Source organism: Ciconia boyciana, chromosome 5, assembly GCF_034638445.1.
Source record: "Ciconia boyciana chromosome 5, ASM3463844v1, whole genome shotgun sequence".
Lineage (NCBI taxonomy): Eukaryota > Metazoa > Chordata > Aves > Ciconiiformes > Ciconiidae > Ciconia > Ciconia boyciana.
In genome coordinates, this window is record NC_132938.1 from 35,898,037 (window position 1) to 35,921,916 (window position 23,880).

General features: G+C 36.0%; 1 protein-coding gene across 1 annotated transcript in view; it reads left to right on the forward strand.

Annotated features, from left to right (window-relative positions):
* The window catches only part of MTNR1A (melatonin receptor 1A), a 56,856-nt gene extending 36,808 nt beyond the window's left edge, over positions 1 to 20,048 (forward strand). The window contains exon 2 of the mRNA XM_072862010.1: positions 19,180 to 20,048. Coding sequence (XP_072718111.1) covers positions 19,180 to 20,048 — 869 coding nt within the window. The remainder of the gene's footprint in view (positions 1 to 19,179) is intronic.
* Positions 20,049 to 23,880: the final 3,832 nt, after the last annotated feature.

The window sequence follows — 23,880 nt, forward strand, 5'->3', positions numbered from 1 at the left end:
AGGCCATTGGCAAAGGCACCTATTTTTTCTTAACTACATGACATAAAAACTTCAGGACAAAAAGCTGTCCATCACTCAGTGATGGGCACTGTGATATCCTTTCACATATCTACTAGACTAGGGAATAGGAAACATTTTTCTTCAGAGGCTGTCTTTCCCCATAAACCATCCACCAGCAATTTGTCAGTAAGAGAAAGAAAGGAAGCAAAAGAGTTGGTCCTAGTGTGATTAAGGTCTCTCCAAATGCCTCATTCCTTTTGTTTTTGAAGCATCTGTGCTCTGGAAGCAGAGCTCACCTTCTAGAGCTAAGCTCTTTTCCACCACTTGTGCCTCAAACTGCGGGAAGAGGAAGGGGAGAAGAAATCAAAGAACAGAGAAGGAACCAGAAGAATGAAAAAAGCCAGCATCATTTTGGAAGCAATCCATTAATTTACTGTCTGTAGAAGTGATATATCTACAATATCTTCTGCTGGCTCAGGTCAGGCTGGGCATGACCATGCTGCAGCTGTCTTAAGACTACTGGAAGCCCAGAATTTGTTACAGCTCTGTCCTTATGAATGCCACCATTCTTTTGAAAATAGTTTTGCTTTTCTGACCTTTTAGCAAAAGCTACAAGACACAAAGTTGGCTGTACTAAATGTTAGGTTTTTTAAATTAACCTCTCAATCCAGCCTAGTAATCATGAGATTTTTAAAAAATAATCCCTTTGCTCAGAAAATGAACTGTGAAAACTAAGGGAAGTTCTACAGCAAGCACTGACCTTACAGTATAGCAAGGCATAGCACCATCCATCAGCAAACAGTATATAGTGTCTAAAAGACACTTAAAATAAACACTTAACCAGCAATTTTTCTGAAACATACCTTCCAGAGTGAGGGACAGGTCTCCCTCATCCATTTCTCTGGTATTCTGTGTGAGTTTTTTCCACATAGAATTTCAATTTATTTCTACATACAAAATTCAGCTTAGAAAGGGAAACATTTCTGCTTTCTGTAAAAGCGCTATTTTATTTTCTTTAACTTTTGCCAGGAAAACCAAAGAGTTGAGAAATCTGGGTTTTTACCCTTGAATTTGCTTCAAAGGTTTGTTCAGAACTTTATACGAGTGAATCTATTGGGGCGCCTTTATTCACTTTTAAACACACTTGAGTGCAAATAAATGAATTCCATTTGCAGAATAGTTAACTTTACAAGGAAACAGGTTATGTCTGATTTGTGAATTTTGGAGACTGCATCATAATGAATTGGTATGTTGAAATCTAAAGATACTATGTTGACATTTGAAAAATAGAGCTATTCTAGCCCCATTAAAGTTTTTTGTAATCATGATACTTTTTCTGAATTCGATTTAAAAAATTCTGAAGCAGTTGACTATAGCAACATTTTAAATAGCCAACAGCTGATATTTTGATTCTATTTCTTCTCAGAATTTTCTTCTAGAAAAGCATTGCTTTGAAATCACTACAGTCTAGTTATTTTTTCTTGGGATGAAGTGACTAAAATAATAAAGTGTGGCAATTACTGCTAATGGAAATTTGCAGGTGTCTTCCTTGAAGGGCTTGATTGTGTGCAATAACAATGAGTGTGAGAAATATAAAATACAGGATGTATTCATGGTGGTTTGAGAATTTCACTAGACTTTTGTCATTGGCTTTTTTAGGGATTGGGATTTCCTCTCTTCATTTTTATGAGGATTAATAGGCTCAATGAGCAAGGTGCTGTAGGGAACACTAAAAGATCACTATATAGTAACTGGTGTTCTCAGTGAATCATTTTATGTATGAACAATATGCTTATCACATTAAAAAATACTAATGCACTCATTTAATACTATAAACCACAGTCCAAATACTCTATATTTGTACAACTAGCTGAAGTTGGTGTGACGTTGATTTGTAATTTGAACCCATGGACAGCATGATTTTAAAATCTTAAATCTTGTCCTAACTATAATGAAATTTACATTAAAATTTAAATTTTCATTATGAACTAGAAGCAGCAGTGATTTCAAATAATATTGCCTATTTATGGAACCACAAATGCATGGCAGTCCATGTTTCTTTTCCACAATATAGCTAAGATTATTTCCAGCCTTGTATGGCCCATATTTGTTCAACAGTCACCATTACATATCTATATATGAATATAGCTGTTCAGCTGTATCAGTTATTGTTTGTAAACTCATTAGAAAGCACACTGATACAAGCAATACATATAGATCAAAATCTTACAAACTGTATGTACATATTCACAGAAAACAATGTCAGCATGTTAAACACATTAAATTACCATGCTGAGCTTTAGCTGCTGGATGCGTTTGTGACAGGACGATGGAGAAAGACCTGCTCCACTTCCCTCCTGCCCCAGGGAACTGCGTTTTAGAAAGTCTCTCCCCAGGAGAAGAGCAAGAGCAGCCAGGTTCACTGTGAAAAGGCAGCCTCTAATGCTTGGTTAATGCTTAGCATTTCTCAACAGCGAACCAGATGTTGAACAAACGTTCATGCAATTAATTACTATTACAATCCTGATTGTTACCATACACTGCAGAAATATAATTTCTATGTACTTTAAGGATAACAGAATTTTATCATTTTGGGGTGATTAGCATCCTGTGCATTTTAGCCTCTTTTTGCTCATTCAGTTATAGGTAGAACAGGGAGAAGAGCTTCATTGTCACAAAAAATGTTAATTTCTGTATGTTAAATGTTAAATATCTATATGAAGACAGCAATGGAAATATAGTAATAAATGAAAAAAGTGGTTTTTCTTAACTGTATACTGTTAGATACGATAGCATATGTAACACTGAGAATACAGATTTTGTCCACAGAGTGATTATAAATACATAATACATAGATACTGGAAAAGAGGATTATGGGAAAAAGTTGAGAAAAGGAGGAATACAAATGCTAGGCAAGAGTATAGTTTCGTAGGACAATGGAATTATAAAGTTGTACAATGAGGCAAGGGCAAAATCCATTTCTGTGTCTGCCATTTAGTGCTGGTCCCACTCGAGATTGTAAATAACTGATGAGCTACATTTCCTTCTAGAGATGTGGTAAGGGATAGATTCTCTGACTTGTATCAAAAGAAAAATATATTTAGAGAAATTTGTCAGATTGATGTGAAGGTGCTCACATTTTTCTATCTTTTTTTTTTCTTCTTTTTGTCTAATACAAAGAAAACTAAGAGCTTGGGATGGAATACAGAGCTACAGCATTAGTTCCATGAAAATTTATGCCCTAGAACAGATTAAAGAAACCAAGCCAACCACTGCAAATTGGCACAAAATATTGGACTCTAGTGTGTCCTTTGTCCATGGAACACAATCAAATTCTCTCTTTGGTAGAGGGAAATAGTAAGAACCTAACATCTGACTCCTGTCTTCACATTAGCTGCTTGATTAATAAGAGCTGAACCTCAGTTCTGCCTGCCTAAAGATACTAAACAACTAGCATCCCAAGAGCTTTCTTATTTCTTTTCCAAATAGGCCTTGGAGCAAAAGAGTACTTTGTCCTATAGGATAGGATTTACTAAAAGGGAACAGTAACCAAGGAACAATGCCATATTGTTTTCCCCTTTAACACCTGTAACTTAAATTTAATGTATTTACTCCAGAAGAACATATTCCTCTGTGGCAAAATCTTTTCATCCTACACTAGGACTCTCATTCCTACCAGTGTTTTTTTCATTTGTCTCAGTATCCTGTCATCTGAAGTTTTGCCACATTATCACTTTTACCATCTATTTTACCCCCTATTCTTCCCACTTTAGGGACTTGTTCAGCAGTGTGGAACAAGTTCTTATTCTGAGCAATGCTTGCTTGTCAGTGATATTGTCTCCAAGTTGGCCTGATGTTCAGGCTATTAATCATCAGAGGAAAGGTTTGGTGACCAAGCTGAGGTAGACATTTGGTCAGCACTGCTGAACCTGCTTCTGCTTTGTACATCCACTGACTTTTATACATCTACTGAAAATCTCATACAACTAAGTTTCTTCTTATCCTGGAAGAAAAAGGTTGGATGTGTTTGTTCATTTGTTTGACATGGCAGTTTGGCATAGGTTTTTAATTCTATGCAGACTTAAAAGAGCCGTTTTCAGGAACTGTCTTGAAGATGAAAAGTTTAACTACTGTTCTTCTCTCCCGTAAATCTGACTAAAGGTATGTGTTTCTTTTTTTCTCACTCTACGTGCTACGTTGTGTTAGTAAAGGCATATCTGGGTGAAGTTGATCCCCCAGAAGAAAGGGGAGATGACTCACTCCCTCAGAAGCAGCTAAGCAGGGCCAATAAAAGCAAGCACTTGCCAAGAGGAAGACCATGTTGAGGAAGGAGTCAGGAAGAGAGCTTGCAGCTACAGCAGGGGCTGAGATGGCCGAGAAGAACAGAAAACAGATCAGGCCTAAGAAATGGGGAGAAGAGGACCACAGGAGACCATCAAAGTCCTTGAACTGACTGAAATCAATCCTGGAAGAAAGGATCTGCCTTGAAAGTACAAAAAAGGCAGGGAGAAACTGGTTTATTTTTATTCTTCTCTGTCTTAAATGGTTTTCTTCTTCAAGCTCACTGTAAGGAGAAGGTTAATTGATCTGTTTTAAAGTTCTGACCAGCTCAACATCCCGCCACATCAAATTTACAGGAAGCTTGACCTTGTTAATAAAATATACCTAAAAATATCATAAAGGATTAACACTGTCCTATTCCAGATATTGGAATTTATAAAAGAAGTCCCCTTGGACTTTCCTGAACTATGAATTCAAGTCTATCAGGAAATGAATATAATTAATATAATGACAGCAAATACTACCATTACCCATCAGTGGTTGCAACTGACACACAGAATTTCAATAAAAGAGTTTGAAGGAGGTTTTTTACATGTTACCAAAATAGTTACTTCTGCATCATTGACTGACCGGTTTTACTTCACACAAATGAAGGCTGTTAGTCTGGGTTTACATATTTTTTTGAGAAAGTGAAGAATTTCCACATCTTTTGGGGAAGCCCTTCTGCTGTTACTTTACAAAATACATTAATCTGCTAAAGCAGAATTTTTGTGCTCATACATGGAAACAGCTAAAGGGGCTCTCTGAGGACCTCAAGCCATCTTTCACTTTCAAAACTGTTGAAGGAGTCTTTTCACTTACAAAGCTAAATACAGATGTTTCTGAAACTAAAGTAAGAAAATCTAGGAGGCTTTAGCTGAGATGTGGAAGACACTCTTCCCTCCTTTTTTTAGCATTCAGTCACCTGTAGAACATTTTACAAGGATAACATTTAAAAAATGAGGTGATTATTCTCTAACAGACCAAAGAAAAGCAAAGGGACTGTTCAGTGCTGTCTGAAGCTAAGGCTGCTTTACCACTTGCTCACCACTCTATCCTTTTCATAATAAACTTCATGTCAGGTTTTGCAACACAGTATAAATACCCTGTATCTTTGACATACACCGATTGTACAGAACATCTTCCTTCTGGCACCCTTTCAGCATAGGGATATTTTTTTTTAATAGTCATTGAGATTATTATCCCACCTTTCTTTGGGTGCCTTCTTTATTTTTAGCTTCCTAAGTAGAAGTGTTGACTTCTGGTTTGTTAAGTTTTGTTAAATAATGAAGTATGTTGGCACACTAAAAACCTGTACCTAAAAAAAGATTAAGAACTCAGGAGTAAGGTTCAGAGGGAGAACAGGCAAAGTTTTTACTGAATATTTAAAAGGATACTATCTTTAGCTGTCTATATTTAGCTTTTCAGCTTGCTTAAAAGCTTTTTTTGTAAGATTCTCTCTAACACTTAAACAAAGATAGAGAGGAGTATAAGACAGAAAATAGGCATTAAAAAAGTAAAGGAGTTCCAACAGCCAAGATATTATATACATAATATTATGAGACTTAGATTATATTGGTGGTATAGTTTTCCAAATTTATTTTATTTTCACACAGAGAAAAGGTTCACATTTTTTACACTGGAGGTATTGAACTTGATTTTACAAATTGTGTTTGGATTCTCAAGGTGCGAAGTTAGGACATTTCTGAGTCATAACAAAAATCAATGGGTACAAATACTTCAGATGAGATATCATAACACAACTCTTAAATGCTATCATACTGAAATTACCATAATACAAAATTCAATACTTTTGACAGCAAGTATTAGTTTCAGCAATTTATTTCATTGTACTGGGCAGATTTTTCTGGTGCTACAGGTTAAGTAAGAACCCTGAGTGATAAGTTCTCAAGACATATGTAGATACTGAAAGTCAACAGCATTTATATATTTCTTTCCTATTAGCTAGTGCCATAGCCTCATTGTCCTTTGACTACATTTGTTGTTAGACATTTAGACTTAAACAATAGAAAAATAAATGCTTTCTGAAAAATTCCACACCACTCTTCACAAAAGAAAAACCCAGAGAACATGCAAGTAACTAAAACAAGATGGAGAGGAATAATAATTCAACAATAAAATTATGAGATAAATTCAATACACAGAGCCACTTATTTGCTCACTTACACCACTTCAACTTGTCTGAAGTCAGTGGAGTTAGCTAAATCATTATTTTAGCCAATTGCTTCTAGTCAAAAGCCTACTTCTAAAGACGCAATGGTTTGGCAAATTCATCAGCATGCTAAGTTACATGTCTCCATGTAAGTGAGCTCTTAGTAAAGAGCTTCATTTAAAACTGTTAAGATAAAAGGCACAAATCCAAACCCCATTTCATTTCTAATAAGCATTAAATATAAAAGCCATGTATTTGCTAATTAACTAACCAAGAGGATATTGAAAAATTTTGGAGTTGTATGTCAGTATTTACTAAAGAGAAGGAAAGTCCTTTAAGAGATTGACCTCACTTACGTAAGCCCATCAGGGTACGTTGTGGAAACACCTGCAGTCTTCTATGATGTCAAAGGGCAGTCATACTTGACTATTTCTCTTACTAGTTTCTCTCAAATAATTATTGCTTGGAAATTTTATTCAGTGCTGTGTGAAAAATCCCATCATGCAGGGGAAAAAGAAAAAGCAACAAGCAATAAATTAATTCCCCTCCTCATTCTGACTTCCAGAGCCTGGTCAAACTAGAACCAACTTCTATGGAACTTTTATCATTCAGACTGATGGCAAAAAATAGATTATTCAGTTAAGATTTAAGTGGAGATATATTCATTAACCACAAGTATAACAGTATATCCAAGCCAAGAGTCCTGTTTCCATATTCTGTCATAAGCAGTAACTATCGGTTGACTCACAGGTCATGATGCCTAAATGGAGGACATTTCAAACATTTTGTACAATAAAAAGCTTAGGTAGGATTATAATTCTTGTTCTAAATATTATATTTAAAATTATTTAAACAATTTTAATGTTTTTAAACACCATCATGAATCCTGTTGCGGAACAACTAGCTGATGTACACGTGCATCAGTACTGTTCATATCATTGTATACTGTAAAGGTATTGGTATGAATTTAGGCTAGCTTCATTATTTGCCTGCAGTGAAGTCACAGTGTATATTTTAGGCTGCCCAGAAGAAATACTGAAAAAAAACCCCTCATGTCTTTATTTGTCTGAATTAAAGGAATAATGACTTAAGAATATTTTTTAATGTTCTATAAATTCTTTATAGTCATTTTGTCCCTGTTATTTTATCTGTACTGCCAGTTGCTTTTGTAATGAAGAAATTAAATTGTACAAAGATAAGAATCCTGAGGAGCCTTAAAATAAATGAAAATATTTTTATGGTCATTCAAATGTCATAAATGTTAAAGTTTATCTTAAGATCTCTATAGACTATTGCTACTAGCAATGGGGATAGCATTAGAAAACTGAGAAACTGTTTTCTCCAAATCCATTTTAGTTCTATTAGAGCACTAGAAATTAGATCTTTAGGAAAAAAAAGGTTAGGTGCAGAGAAATATATTTGCCCCAACCTTTTGACACAAATTGAAATACCGGTTTTACTTAAGGTAGTGCAATGTCTTCATTCCTTCTCCATTAATATAAAATTTCAGCTGTAGCCTGGGGTTTTATTAGGAAGCTATTTTAAAATACACATCTAAGAAACAATGTTTGTTGGCTTATATGAGTCAATTATACTATACAGGTGCTAAAATGTGATAATTAATTACCTGTATGAATCAGGGCAATAATGAATAAAATACCTACTTCCTTAATTTCTTATAAATCTATCCTGTATCATATATCTAAATCCATGTTATTTTAAATAATACAAAGGGGGAAAATATACTAATGCTTCTAAGCTTTTGACACACTTAAATTGTCAGGGCTATCATTTTAATTGCTTGCTGCAGCAATCCTGAATAGTTTTCTCACACAGACATGCTCTAAGAAAGTTATCTGAAACCTAAGTTGTTGCTTTGTCATATTTTGAATTTGCTTGACACTCGCTGTAACCAATTTAGGTTTAATTTGTGTTTCTTACCATAATTTCACCCCAGTGTGGCAGGTGCACAACGCTGCAGCTGGTGTGGGTGCTCACCAAATTGCAAAAGCGAATGCTAAGAAAGGGATTCTCCTGGAAGGCTGTGGATATACACAGACACGGGAGGATAGTGTAGGTGTTTATAAGTTCCTTATAAACCCTGAGAAATTTACTCCAGCTATTGGACCAGAATAGACTGTTCTAGTCCAACACTGGAACACCTAGGAGAACAGCCTTCCAGGAGAATCCCTTTCTTAGCATTTGCTTTTGCAATTTGGTGAGCACCCACACCAGCTGCAGCGTTGTGCACCTGCCACACTGGGGTGAAATTATGGTAAGAAACACAAATTTTCTGATAATCTTCTGTGTCTTCTCACCGTTTTTAAGGAACTTGGGATAAAGAAAGACTAAAGGAGGGGAAAGAAGGGAGGAAAAAGGCTTCTGTCAGAAACGTACAAGATTTTGGGTTGTAAGGCGGTAAGGAGAGAAAAGACGTGGTGATGGAATAAATAAGGAAGAAAAGGAATAGAGAAATAGAGAATGGATAGACAACAAGAGAGTAAATACACATGTATTTAACTATATATAAGTAATATTTTCTATAGTGCTATTTTCCAGTTTCCTGGCAGATGTTCTACCATTGTTGATTTTAGGAGAAAGAACTGGGAAGACCGTTTTAAGAACTCATTTCATTAGCTTTGCTGTCTACGGTGGACTCTGTAGTTAGATGTGGGATTGGCTGAATGACCACCTAAACTGTTATTAGTCATGACAGAAAGAAAAAGGATTATTTTGTACTCTTGAGAGTTTTTTTAACTTATTTTTCTTCCCATGAATAATTCTATGGACAAATTCAGCCACAAAATCCCATTACATAAAACAGTGACTTTCAAAGAGATTCAGGAAAGGGATTTCATGTTTGCAGTATTATATACAGTATAGAAGTCTGCTGTCAGTTACATGGTTGCACCTTCACTCTCCTGTTTTCTCAAAATACATATTAGAGCTTGGAAGAGAATAGGCTGTATCTTCCCATTTTCTAGCACCAAACCTGACTGATCTATAAGATTTTGTACAAATACAAAACAATTATATTTCACAAGCATCCCACTCTGCATTTTCCTGCTTTTTCCCTTTCATTTGTTTTAGTCTCCAAACAGTATTATTAGTTTTATTCATCTGAGCTGTGATATTACTGTGACAGTACCATTTTTGTCCTTCCATTAATTTCCAGTCTCTAATGCAAATACAGTTGAAAGAGGAAAAAGTACTCTTACGCTGATTCGGCTGTGATGCAGTTCAGTAGCGTGATCCTCTGACATCAGCAGTATTGTTATTCTAATCGGTTTCATACAGCTTGCTGAACTGTGATGACAGCCTTAGTGTTCTGTAACATCTAGGCAATACCTTGTTGGAAAACAAGCTGTTCTGCAGGATTTTTTTCCTCCCAAATGAATCACAGAAATTAGAGATAGAAAAGATCAAATCAGAAGTGGTAATATAATTCCCTTCTGTAAAAGTGGATAAGTTACTCAGGCAAATCTATTTGGTCTCTGATATATTGTCATCACAGTAGAAGGGGATGATGTTCAAAAGGAATAGACGTTCTGACCTTGAGAACACACCAGCCCAGTGAACTGTAGAAAGAACATTTCAGGCAGATACCAGAGCCAAAGCCAGGGCCACAGAACTCAAGACATCCACCACTACATCTGCCTGCCCTGGTTTCTAGCTTCCACCTGCAAGACAGCAGGGTTTGTTGATTCCCTTCAATGTCATTACAAGCCTTCTTGATATTTTATGTTATGTCTTAGTTCACCCTTCGCTGGGTGGACAAACAAAACCTAAGTGAAGAATGATTTAAACAGAATTACATCTGACTGTATTAGTTGTCAGGACTTTGCATTTTTGTGAAAAACACCCCTAGAACTGAAAAAAACATATATTTACACACTGAATGGGGCACATAACTACAGCAATATTCATTCTGAGTATCAGGAAATATGCATACGGCACTTCAAACTTTTGTAAAACAGCAATTAAACTGTTTATTTTATCAACATCTACTGGAGATTTGTCAATGAAGTGTTTAAAAAACTGAATTGTTCAATTTCAGGACTACTTATTTAACAAGAGTCACTTTCATCTATTATTCCTATATTATAAAACTACAAAACTGTATGACAGTGCCAGTTTAATACAATCTTGTTACCAAAGTAAATACGTATTAGCTAGATATTACTCTGATAAAATTTTAGAGGTTTCCATAAAAGAACAGAAGTCTTGTTCAATTTGCTGCTGCTTCTAAAGAAGACCATCTTGGACATGAACCTACTATGTAGCGTGTCAAAGCAAAATATTTCATGGCACTGCATAACATAACAGAAAGATGAGTGTATCTTGAGGTTCACTGGTAGCTCCAACTGCTATTATTTAAAGTCCTTTTTAAAACTGCCCTTCTTAAAAATCCTTAAAAAAGACCCAAACCCTGCCTACCTCTAGATTTTTAAGTTTAGATCCACAAAAGATCTTCAGTCAACTCCTGTCTACTATATTAGGTGCCTAAATGTGCAATGGTACTCTAGGCCTTTTCTTTACTGCTGCTTTTCTCAGGTGCTTTATATTTCATGTTACATAAATTCATCCAGTGCATAGTACTACCCTTCTTGGCCACCCAGAAATACCTCAGTCTTGCCAGTACTGAGATATTCAATATCCCATGCACCTACTAAATCTACTGCCTAGTACAAACTAAGTAGTCCTATCATGTGAGAGGTCCAATACAAGAGACATTTTCAAAGCAGCCCTGACATGTCATACAAAACTGCCAGAGGCAAGGTACATCCCCAAGTCTCTAGCACTCGTCCAGCATATGGGTTCAATTCCTTTCTCTGCCTGACAGTAAAACTCACATCACTTTTCTCTCATGACTGAACCACCAAGAATAGCACTGACAGATATTTTTAGACTGTAAGAAGGAGAACAGTAGTGTCTCACTCACACGTGTGCCATGGGACTGCAGAAAAAGATGGTAGGTGATAAAGTCACAGAAAACTGTATGCCATTTGGCATATCTGCAAAACTACTTAATCACATCTACATACTGTTTGGCTACAGTCAACTTGGTCCTGACACCAAAATCCTCCATTCTCATATTCTGAGTATTATATAATTCCTCACTGCCATTTTCTGCCAATTACTCTTTCATGCATTTAATTTTCTTGGCCAGAAGATGGCATAGGCATTTCAAATTAAATTGTTGCTGCAGCATCACTGGAAGTTTCTGTATGATAATTATTATAATCTAAATACAGTATAACATTTTCTTTTCAGAGTGCATCAGTATGATATTTCATTTATGCTGTGCTGATTATGCCTAATTTTCTTCAACTTGCAGCACACTGGAATGAAGTACTACAATATGGATTATTCTGATAACATGATCTTTAACAAATCTATTCTTCCATATCTATCAAATATACTGTTATATAGTTCTCCAGCTGTCTAGACCTGTAAGATTCAGCACTCTGAATTTCTATCAACTGGAGTTAAAAGTTGAGGTTACTTAGGTCACTGCAGTATCTGAACTCATCTACGACACTCAAAATCTCTACCTTAGTAAGATTATAAATGAGTTCAAACCATAAATATTTAATACTCTCTCCTCAGTGCTAACAAGCTGTCATGGTTTAACCCCAGCTGGCAACTAAGCCCTACACAGCCACTTGTTCACTCCCCCCTGGTGGGATGGGGGAGAGAATCAGAAGGGTAAAAGTGAGAAAATTCATGGGCTGAGATAAAGACAGTTTAACAAGTAAAGCAAAAGCCACACACACAAGTAAAGCAAAGCAAGGAATTCATTCACTCCTTCCCATGGGCAGGCAGGTGTTCAGCCATCTCCAGGAAAGCAGGGCTCCATCACACATAACAGTTACTTGGGAAGACAAAACACCCCACTCCAAACATCCCCCCCTTCCTCCTTCTTCCCCAGCTTTATATGCTGAGCATGAAGTCACATGGTATGGAATAGCCCTTTGGTCAGTTGGGCTCAGCTGTCCCAGCTGTGTCCCCTCCCAACTTCTTGTGCACCCCCAGCCTACTCGCTGGTGGGGTGGGGTGAGGAGCAGAAAAGGCCTTGACTCTGCATAAGCACTGCTCAGCAGGAACTAAAACATCCCTGTGTTATCAACACTGTTTCCAGCACAAATCCAAAACATAGCCCCATACTAGCTACTGTGAAGAAAATTAACTCTACCCCAGCCAAAACCAGCACACAAGCTAACTGCCTGACATCATTACAGCTGTAGGCAATTGCCATGTCTGTAATTACACAGCTGGTTTCATTAGTGTCCCAACTAGATGACAGAGGGTCTGAAAATCCCTTCTATTATGTGGCAGAGGTGTAGATTTGAATGAGGTTTTAAGAAAATTGCTAAATAATACACGGTCTTTCTTCAGCTTAAAAGGAAAGAGAAAGGTTTTCCTACATGTGCTTAAAGCTAAAAGGTTCATTGTGGGCTTTAAGCCATTCAAATTTCCCTGCAGCATCAGGGTTAATTTGCTAATGAGAAGCAAAACCCACAGGCCCATCACGCTATTCAAATTTAATGTGCACGTGGACTTCTTGATTCAGGCCAGGTTTATAAATAGTGCCTTTAGTTTAAAAATAGGCTTTTCAGATCTAAGGGAGTTGATATTATGATCTGTAAAGCGAATGAAGCTCCCAGGAGTAACTGGAGCTTATGTAATATTTATTCCTACATTTTTGCTCAGCTGTTTCGTGCCATTTTGATGCTGAGCTGCAAAGACTGTTAGTTTCTTAAGCCTTTCAAATCTTTCTTCAGTGAAGCTGGGACTGTCTGCACACTTGCTTGTCTAGGTAACCTTACTTGGCTTTGGGATTCTGCCTAAGAAACAGTAGTAATTGACCCCACTTACAGGTATTTTCATTTAAAAATTTTTAATTCACGTGACCTTTGTGGAATCCCAAACTGTGCTGCCAGGTACAGCAACTTTCCAATATTAGATTGATCCTAGAAAGATTATGGACAGATCTTTTTCTTGAACCATTATGACTGCTTAAGGTCCCTGGGAGAAGGGTTGCTGAGCCTGTAGAGCTAAGCTCTGTCTCCAGATACATGAACAAGGATATTTTATTAAATTTGCATTAGGAACTCACAAAAACAGCTTTCACTCCTTGATTTTGTAGTTGTTTGTGATGTTTTAAAAGTGAAATACTGCTGCTAATGGAACAACATTCAGGGCAAAAACGTTCATGGAATATGAAACGAATCTAGTGTTAATATTTGTCGTTGAGTGCATGGAAACAGCCATGAGAGAAGCAGAGGCCTAATGAAATGCCTTTCTAAGGAAGAAGTTCAGTTCTTAGTGGCAAAACAAAGTATACTGTATTGAATTTTATGCTTAGCCTTCTAATTTTGCTGTCTTCATAAACTAGCCCATTGCCTTATTTCATGTGATGTCTTCTATTCTAGAATCAGACTTATTCACTCCTACCATTCAGTTGTGAAGGGGAGTTACTAGTTTTCTAAGCCAGGTGTTTTGCCAGCTATCTATCAATGCTGTCACTTTTGCTAGATGTAAACATGTTAGTATGATGCTGTGTTCAGTTATAACTATGAGGTACCACATTTAAATTTTCTACTGCTGCAGGCATTCACTGGTGTGCACCTAATCTCAGTCTTGTTTTCAGCTAGCAGCATAAACTCCCAGATTAACATTCTGAGCAAGGGCTGGATTAATGAGAAACATTTCAAAAAAAAAGCTAAAAAAAAATCTGTAAGCTATCCTTGAAGAAAATCAGTAGAAGTATTAGAGTGATCAGAAATCAGTGCCTTAAAATCTAAATAAAAACTTTGGTGCCATTAAATATATAAAAATGTGGACATAACAATCTTGGCAATATGATATTTGAATACATCACAACTTCTAGAAAACCTGATCTAAATTTATAGCAAAGCATCCTGTTAATTAAGCCTAGTCGTGAAACAATCAGAAATGACTGTTAGCATGTCTGGCAATATTTGACAGGTGATAAAAAGACAGTAGATAAGAATGGCATGGACCTGGCAGTTAGAAATTAAGTTTGATCTTGTAACTGGTCCAACATTGCAAATGTTTACACTATCCTATTTCCTTAAAGATATACTTAACAAACAAACATTAGAGGTCTGAGTCGATGGCCACTGAAACAAAAGCTTCGTCTGTAACTTCAATGATAGCTGCATCTACTGTTTAGTCTTACCTAAAAGCAAAACCATGTCCAGTTAGCAGAAAGACTTTAAATCCCTCTTAGCTAAATTTGGTGCAACCTGAAGCACTAATGCATAAACAGGAAACGTAATGTTATATACTTCAAAATGTAGCAACATGAAAACACGGTGGTGTCTGGAAAACATTTGTTGTAAGAAGCCAATACATCACTTATACAGGAAATACTTTGAAATAGGTGAACAGAAATAGTGACCTAGCAACCAATATTAAAAGGTACAGAAATATATTGGAAAAAAAGGAGGAGAAATAGTAGCCTTACCAATGTTGACAGCAAAATGAGATCTTCTCTAAAACTCATTCAGATTTCCTTAGTACCAAAAAATTCTAGCTGCAGTCCCTAATGCTTTAAAACATTGCTGTTTTGTTCCATAGATAAGCTCTTTCCCTTTTTTACAATACATTTTTCTGACCACGCTAAAAGTTTTGGAAGAGTTAAAATACTTCACAGTCTCAGCACTTGAGAAAAGAGCTCTGTAGACCACATCTCCCTCAGTTCTCCTAAAACTGCAGAAAGAATTAGTCCTTTTTGATCTGTTGGCAAAGTGCTCAGCTCTCCAGTCTAAGTCTATGAGAGGCATTCAGCACCACTTAGACTAAGTAACTGTAATTTTTTTCCATTAATATTCTGCACTTATTTAAGTTGCTATAAATTTCTGGAAAATTTCTAATTTCCATTAACTTCAGGACATACTTAGCACTAAATCTAGGGAATGACAACCCACATAGTAATTCGTATATGTTACGCAGATACAAGTTGCTACTGATACAACTACATCATAGTTCTTATTTGATGCTCTTATATTCATTTTGACATCATGACAATTAATCCCATAAGCATTTTTTTATAATCTGTCAGGGTCACTTTTTTTACACTCAGTTTATGTTGCATTTTGCTCTTGGAAAACTCAAATTGTCTACGAGAGCACTTGTTTGTTTTCTGTGGCTTCAATGCAGTTTTTTATTCAGCAGATAGATCTGATGTTGGTATGTGTTTGCTGAGCAGAAAGGTGTATTTTTCAGTAAGGGTGGTGAAAATATTTAATGGAACATTGCTTTAGACTGCATCTAAAATCGTAGCCTGCTAAAGCTGGTTACCAGTAGATTATCTTTCTTCCCACATATATCTGTAGCACAACACCTGCTTAACTTTATTAAAGTTTATTTGACTTATGTCAAAGTCAAGAAATTCAACCTCTACTTTCTCAGTTCAGCCAACTGGTGTTAATGCACAGTAATGCATTCTTTAGTTACATAAATCACATTTTTTCACAGCAACGTGATCTCACTCTCTGAAGAGAATGAATACTTTTTGTTCAAGGAAGAGTTATTCAAGATTTTGATTTTGCGGCTTTTTAAAGGGTTCAATATGGAGCTTCAAGCTTCATTTATAGCATTCTGTTCAAACTCAACTCTGAAGATAAAAATTATTTTTTTCCTATATCTTTTTTATGGTAGTCACCTCTACAATACCAAGTGTTCCACAAACATAAGAGTTTAATTTCACAATATGCCATTAAATATATGGGAATTTCATAAAATATCAATGTTTTCCACTAATGGTGGGTGCCTAAATCTAGGATCATATTTTTAAATTGTGTATTATATAACATATGAAAGATTAACATAATTTTAGATCTGACTTCAAAGTCTGAAACAACGAACCTCAAAACAGACAACAAACATACTAATCCCAAACAAATTTTTACTTGAATTTTCTATTTTATCTTAACGACAAAGCTTCTGTGCTCACAAGGAAAATCTATGGGTTTGAAGATCTTCAAGTTTGAAGATAACCCTTCCTGAAAGGCAGGTTAAAAGTCCTCTCTTGCAAGCAGGTATCTGGTTTCCAGACAGCTTCTAGCCCAATGCTTCGGTCATCCAGCTGACATGCTAACCATGAGCTGGCAGCCTGGGACTTGGTTTCAAGCTCATGACTTTTTTAAAAAGGCAGGCTCCCAGGATATCCTGCTAGCTGCCAATTTCCATATGAAACAGCTTGTATTTCCAAGACTTTCAGTTTGTTGCTCTACGGCAGCCGACTGAGAAGATAAGCTGGGACAACCATGGCGCACCAGTTTGTGGAAGCCTGAAATCTGGCTGATTCAGAGACAGAGTGCCTACTCTTCCTAGACTCAGTTGTTTCCAAAGCACAGGGTTGCTAAAACTGTTCAAAGTATACCACCTGTCTTCTTTCAAAGGAAAAAAACCCCACACTTTTAGCTTTGTTCTTATAGCTGAATCTTTTGGCTCAAGTGGGTAAATAATGATAATATTAGCAATATTAATGGAGAGCACCAGCAGAAGTTTCAGTGGATGGCAGAGAGAGAGGCTTGGGTTGGGTAGGCTCCAGCTAAGCAGAAAATTTATGAGCAAATATAAACAGGATTCTTTTAAGTATTACATTTAAATAAGTGTTCCGGTTCTTTGTCCCATCTGGAGTTTATATGGTGCCACTTCATCAAACCTGCAATATTCTGGGCGGGGAAAAAAACCTGCCAAGAGCAACTTTTCATTCACTTTCCACTTCTCAACTCATAGGATAAACACAGAGCTCTGAGTTTCATATAGCCTCTTTATCCATTCTTGTATAGCTTGCCACTATGTCAAGGGTAAATTCTGAAAGCAATGTTTTTTTCCCTTGTCGTCTTCCGCTTAAAGGAGCTCTGCTGTTTGTGCTGAAATGATCTGGAATTCTGCCAAAGCTTTCAGGATAAGCATATTTCAGTCTGGCAGTGAATTCCTGGGCAAAAGAAGAAACAACTACAGACACCATCAAGAGAAAGTTATTTATAAATCCAGATACAAAATCTATGAAAACTAGCATAGCAATCTTTTAACTGAGGCTGTTTGTCCAAGCTGCCATTAGTATAAACATCAAATGTGGTACGTTGTGTATGTATCAAAATTTAATGAAAAAAGAATAAGTAGCATCCTGAGCCAGATAATTTCTATGTTTTTTCTCTGTAGGTGTTTGCAGATTTAATATTTCTACCTGGCCATTTAAAGCATAAGACTAGTGAGAGAATATACATTTTAAGATATTTGAGATAATATATTAAAAAATAGTTTTGAGAATTATAGCAGCTAAAATGCCCTATTATTCCATAGATACTTTTACCTTTTCTTTTAACCTATTTTTATCTATTTGTAATTTGTCTGCTCAAAATAAATGCATAAAACAGTTCACCAAGCCCACTTTGGATTAATAATTAAATTCTACGTCATCTAAAACTAGCAATATATTTTCTTACAGGTTGCAATAGGAGCTCATATTTCATCTTCAGTGAATAATCTCAGAATTCCAAAATATAATCTCAAACACACACATACCTATGTATACATGCATACACATGCATTTATATACTTACACACATGCATGTATATATACACTCTTATAGCTTTCTGTAGATATGGACATGAATAACTAGACCAATACATGTAGTAGTTATTTTTAAAAAATGAATAAAAGCTATGTCAATGTATCTTGCAACCTTCTTAGAGACTAGAATGGTTGGGAAGCATTCAGTTGAGTTGTCATTTAAGCAACTAAAAAAAGAATATATAATCTATGCTCAAAAGACTAATTCAAAACATGTAGTTATGATGGGTTCCATTGTCTTTGAAGAACAGAGAGGGGTTCTATCAAGAACTAACGGTCTAAAATAATCTCCCTTTAATTAAAAAATGAACCAAGAGAATGGATCATTGCTTAATTTTCCAGTTTCGAGGCAGAGAAGAATGTGGCATCAGTAGTGTCTGGGAACTGTCTAGGTCACTGCCCAGCAACACTTCTTTTACTGAAGAGTATGTCTCTCAATTTAGGAAAGACAACTAAGTTTGTGTTCAGCTAGACTCTTAGAAGTTAAGTTTAGTCAAGTGCTAGACAGAAGATTCAAAAAGAGTCACTTTAAAAGTCTCATTAAAGTAATGAAAGCTTGAAATACAAATAGGAAAAAAAAAAGATTTTCATTTCAGGACTGGAAAAGTTAAGGGGTAATGTCAGGAAAGGGAATTAAATGAAATATGGAAGGTAAATGTGAGTTTTGAAATTTATTAGTAATCATATTATTTCTGCTGATTTTTCAAGAGAGACTTTCTATTTAAAACCAAAGCAAGGCTTAAAGTTATTAATATTTTAGTTTGATATCTATTCTGAGTCTGTGTGATTGGAAGAATCCAAATAAATGAGACGATAAAAATATTAGGTCATGGTAATTAAACTCAAAGAGTTTTCTTTTAAAAGGTGCATCTTTAAGTTAAGCTACTTCCTTTTTAGATTAAAAATGAGTGTCTTATTTCTGATATATGACAATGAATTTTGATACAGAAAGTAGAAACTAATTACATTTAAAGTGTTCCACTAAGGCTGCTCATTAATATATTGAGAGCAGAAGTGTCAGAAAAGAGGAAAAGAAAAAACTAATACTTGCCTTTTCATATTTATTTTACAGGAAATGTGTTTGTTGTAAGCCTGGCAGTTGCAGACTTGGTTGTAGCAATCTACCCATATCCACTGGTCCTCACATCTGTATTTCACAACGGATGGAATCTGGGATACCTTCACTGCCAGATTAGTGGCTTCTTGATGGGCCTAAGTGTCATTGGATCAATCTTCAATATTACAGGCATCGCTATCAATCGGTACTGCTATATCTGCCACAGTCTCAAATATGACAAGCTGTACAGCGACAAGAATTCATTGTGCTATGTTGTTCTTATCTGGGTCCTAACATTTGTTGCTATCGTGCCCAACCTGTTTGTGGGATCGCTACAGTATGACCCCAGGATTTACTCATGTACATTTGCACAATCTGTGAGCTCAGCATATACAATAGCAGTTGTGTTTTTCCATTTCCTACTTCCCATAGCCATAGTTACTTTCTGTTACTTGAGAATATGGATCCTCGTTATTCAGGTAAGGCGAAGGGTTAAACCAGATAACAACCCCAGACTGAAACCGCATGACTTCAGAAACTTTGTAACCATGTTTGTGGTATTTGTACTATTTGCAGTCTGCTGGGCTCCTTTGAACTTTATTGGCCTTGCTGTGGCTGTCAACCCAGAAACTATAATCCCTAGGATTCCAGAGTGGTTGTTTGTATCTAGTTATTACATGGCATATTTCAACAGCTGCCTTAATGCTATCATATATGGACTCCTGAACCAGAACTTCAGAAGAGAGTACAAAAGAATTATTGTCACTTTTTGTACAGCAAAAGTTTTTTTCCAGGATAGTTCTAATGACGCAGGAGACAGGATGAAAAGTAAACCTTCTCCATTGATTACAAACAACAATCAAGTGAAGGTGGACTCCGTCTGAAAATGGGAATCTTATTGTCACTGAAAAGCATCCAAATAAAGTACCTGTTTTATTAGACCTACTGTTAAATACTATAGTGAAATATCTCTTCTACACTGCAAGCACTTTGATCAAATTCCTTGCATGGTATTTGGGAACTCAAGTTACAGAGCCTTGACATACAGATTCTATTATACAATGGTATATCTCTCATATAACAACACAATGATATCCTTGAGGGAATTACAAAATTGTTCATGGATACTTTTTTTTCCTTAAATGGAGATAAACAACTAGAAACAGATTGAAACAGAAGTATCCACATTGCCTGGCTCAATAAAATAAATCACAAAACTATTCCTACCACTTTCTGCCTGCTTCTTCTGGCCAGGTTATGGTCTTGATTCTAAAACCTCTGAGAACTTCTTTTAAAAGATTGAATCAGACCATTATGAAATATATTAGGAAATGTGAAGTGAGAAGTCAAAGTAATTGAAAATTAATTAGGATTTTTGATAAGTACCTCTACCTACATTGCTTTGCTCCTAACATGGACACAATTATTCATTTTTTGGAGATGAAACCTCACCACCCCTCCTAGGAATGGCATTCTCTATTGACTTCTCAATTTTAAAATAGCTTTTAGGAGGAGAAATATACCTGACTGATTATCTTCAAAGCTACAAGGGCAGGAGGATAAACAGCAAGGAAAGAAAAGAGCCATGATTCATTAGCTCAAGCCGTTTGGGCATGAAAAAAGGTGTAGGAGGGGTGGGAAGAGAAATATAAACCACCATTCTTTCTGAAGAGACAGTAATTCATGAAATCAGGAAGTGCCCCCGAGGAGTTTCTGGGGAAACACCTCCTAGAAACGTAAGTGAGGAAGGACCATTATTTCTCACTTGTGTACAGCACAGAAGTTCTAAACCTCTGTGAGAAGACTATTAATGCATTTAAGAGGGACGGTGGGTGAGGATGACAGTTTTGTCTAGTTACTGGAATCTTAATCTCATGAAACCCTGCAAAATAAGAAATATTTACAGGATGAGCATTTAACATTTCTCACCTTGATCTCCTGAGAATAGCCTGAGACTATGGGTTATTTGTAATCTGGCACAGATAAGCTTTTCAAAATAATATTTAGGTGTTTACCACAATGATGAACACAGCGTAATAACCTAGAACAATTAGACACCTTTAAATAATAGAAAAGAGAAGATGCTACTTCTGACCCTGATACAAGGAGGAACACTTGACTCTCAGGACAGGACCTGCTACGTCGACTTTCCACTGTCAGCAGGCACCTCTTCAGTGAGGGGAAGCATACTGTGAAGTGAAGAATAGCTAGACAGGCTGTCTCCTGCAACAATGAATCTCTGTTTATAATGAAGTCCTCTAGTGGAGAAAAGCAATTCACAACAATAGGATTCACCTTCAAATTGACCTTAAAAAAAAGTGCATTAAGTTCTGGAAAGCTGCTCCAACTGTCACACCTTTTAATGATCAAGTGTTCATACCTACACTGATGTTCAAGTACACGTGAGTTCCAAGCCAATTCCAATAATTTCAACTGGACTAAGAGTTTCTGAATAGCCATCAGTCTTCTGTTAATCCATATTAAAATGTAGACTTTACCTAAACAGTTCATTTAAATTACTATTTGCTGTACTGGAGATTTTCTTGAGCTTATATGTCTTAGAAACCAACAGTCACTCTATGTTACATAATTCCTTAAACTGCATACAAATCTGTCGTGGTTTAACTCTAATTAAGTAAAATTAACTCTATCCCAGCCGAAACCAGGACAAAATCTAACAGCATTTCACCTTTTTTGGATCATAAATTAGTGTACCCTTGACTTAATAATGAACTAAAAGGGAACAAATTCATCTTTACTTGAAAACCCCACTGACACTTCGTCAACTGACCAGTTTCTTACCTTAAAGATAGGTGCCTCATGTCAAGTTGACAATGGAACTAATGAACAACACCGTAAAACCCTGGAGATGAACTAGCAAGTCAATGCATTGCTGAGGTGCTTGACTCATCTTTGTTTACATTTGCCAGTCAGAACCACTGTGTAAATAACCAGCTCTCTTCTATTGTGGTATCATCATATGATGCGATATGATACAACATGATTAACAGCATAAAGTGTATCACAGCTTTCTTCACTGTGATTTCATCCTTGGAGGATGCTTAGCTCTGTAATTTTATTGCTTTGTGTGTAGTGATTTTAGAACAGCAAAGGAGGCATGACCACCTTATAAGAAAAGAAGTTTTTCATGTAAGAAAAAACACTATTTAAATTCTTACAAAACTTGCCTTATTTAAAGCATATTTTCAATGAAAATAATGTCTTATGATGCATCTAATAAAGTGGCATAAAGATAGTTTAAGTAGCTTAATCGTTAGTAAATTTGGAATTCTCAAAGATCTTTCACTTGACATGTCCAACAGAAAATGTACATGTTTATCATGTCTACATATTTATGAGCTGGTTCAAGATACTGTATCCAATATTGTGGGTTACCTGAGGAATTAAAGTCCCCTGTAATTCACAAGTGCTAAAATATATTTTTGATGATAATGAAAATGGTTTGCTATATGCAATAAAACATATTATACCAAAGGTATATATTTTATTGAATAGGCCTGTAATAAAAATGGAGAGCATTTTTCAGATCTGATATTTTGAAATATTTGTATTAAACCTAAATCACAGAAATGTGCATGTTGGTGATGTTATGAGCTGCTAAATATAGCAATAATTTTAAGAAATTAATCTCTTGTTCTTCTTTGGGGGGATGGAAGAGTGTTAGTCTTTAGAATGTAGTTTAAATTAATATGGATGTAAAATTTGGGAAATATCTGCTGCCCTCTTCAAATTAATTTTGCATTTACTGCTATTCTGAAGTACATTTTAGGTAAGGTTTTAGGTTAAGTAATTGCAAAAGTGAAAGTGTAATGATTTTTAACTCTGCAGTAATGATTTCTTTTAATCAGATTCTATTGCTTCAAAGGAGTCAAAGTGATTCACGTAAGACAATCAGTAGCCTTGTCAGCTGCTCAGTGACAATGAGCATGACAATGTACGTCACCACCTCACCAGATTAGACTCTTTATGATCAATGTAAAAATGTCTGATGAAAATAATTGTGATTTCCGTCCATTCTAAGGAGATGGACTTAGAAACTTATCCAAAATTAGTTGCTTCTGTGCAAGTGGATGAGCCATGACATGTTTTTTACATTCCAAGTCATTACATTTTCCCCTGTATGAAACGCTAGCATAGCACAAATGCATTATTTAGAGCTCTATCTGGAAGCTTTAGATAGTGTACTTGTCCTATAGCAGTCATCAGCCCTGGATGGATTTAATTCTAAAACATGAGTCTTGGCAGTCTACCACACCTGCAGGGACCCATCCCTTTCCTACTTCCTATCCATTTCTGGTCTGAGCCCCAATGAAGCCAAAGGACCTCTGTGAAGGAGCAGTGAACCCCCTGCATACAACACACTGAAGACTTATAGCCTAACTGACCCTGACCTTATCCTACAAGAATTTCTTTCTTATAGCACAATTTTGATTATGTTGACAATCGAAATATGATTTTATATCACCACATCTTGAACCCTCAAGATAGATACTTGTATTGGTGGTCATCTTCATTGCAAACTTCACATTAACAAGGAAGTTTGGCATTATTTCATATTTACCAGCAAAGAGAATATTAATTAATTTATTAATATCAATTAACAGGGTATTTATTGTAGTTAAACTGTAACTGTATGCAACTATGTAATTTCATTTGGAATAGCTCACTTACTTACTTAAGAGTGCTTTGCACATT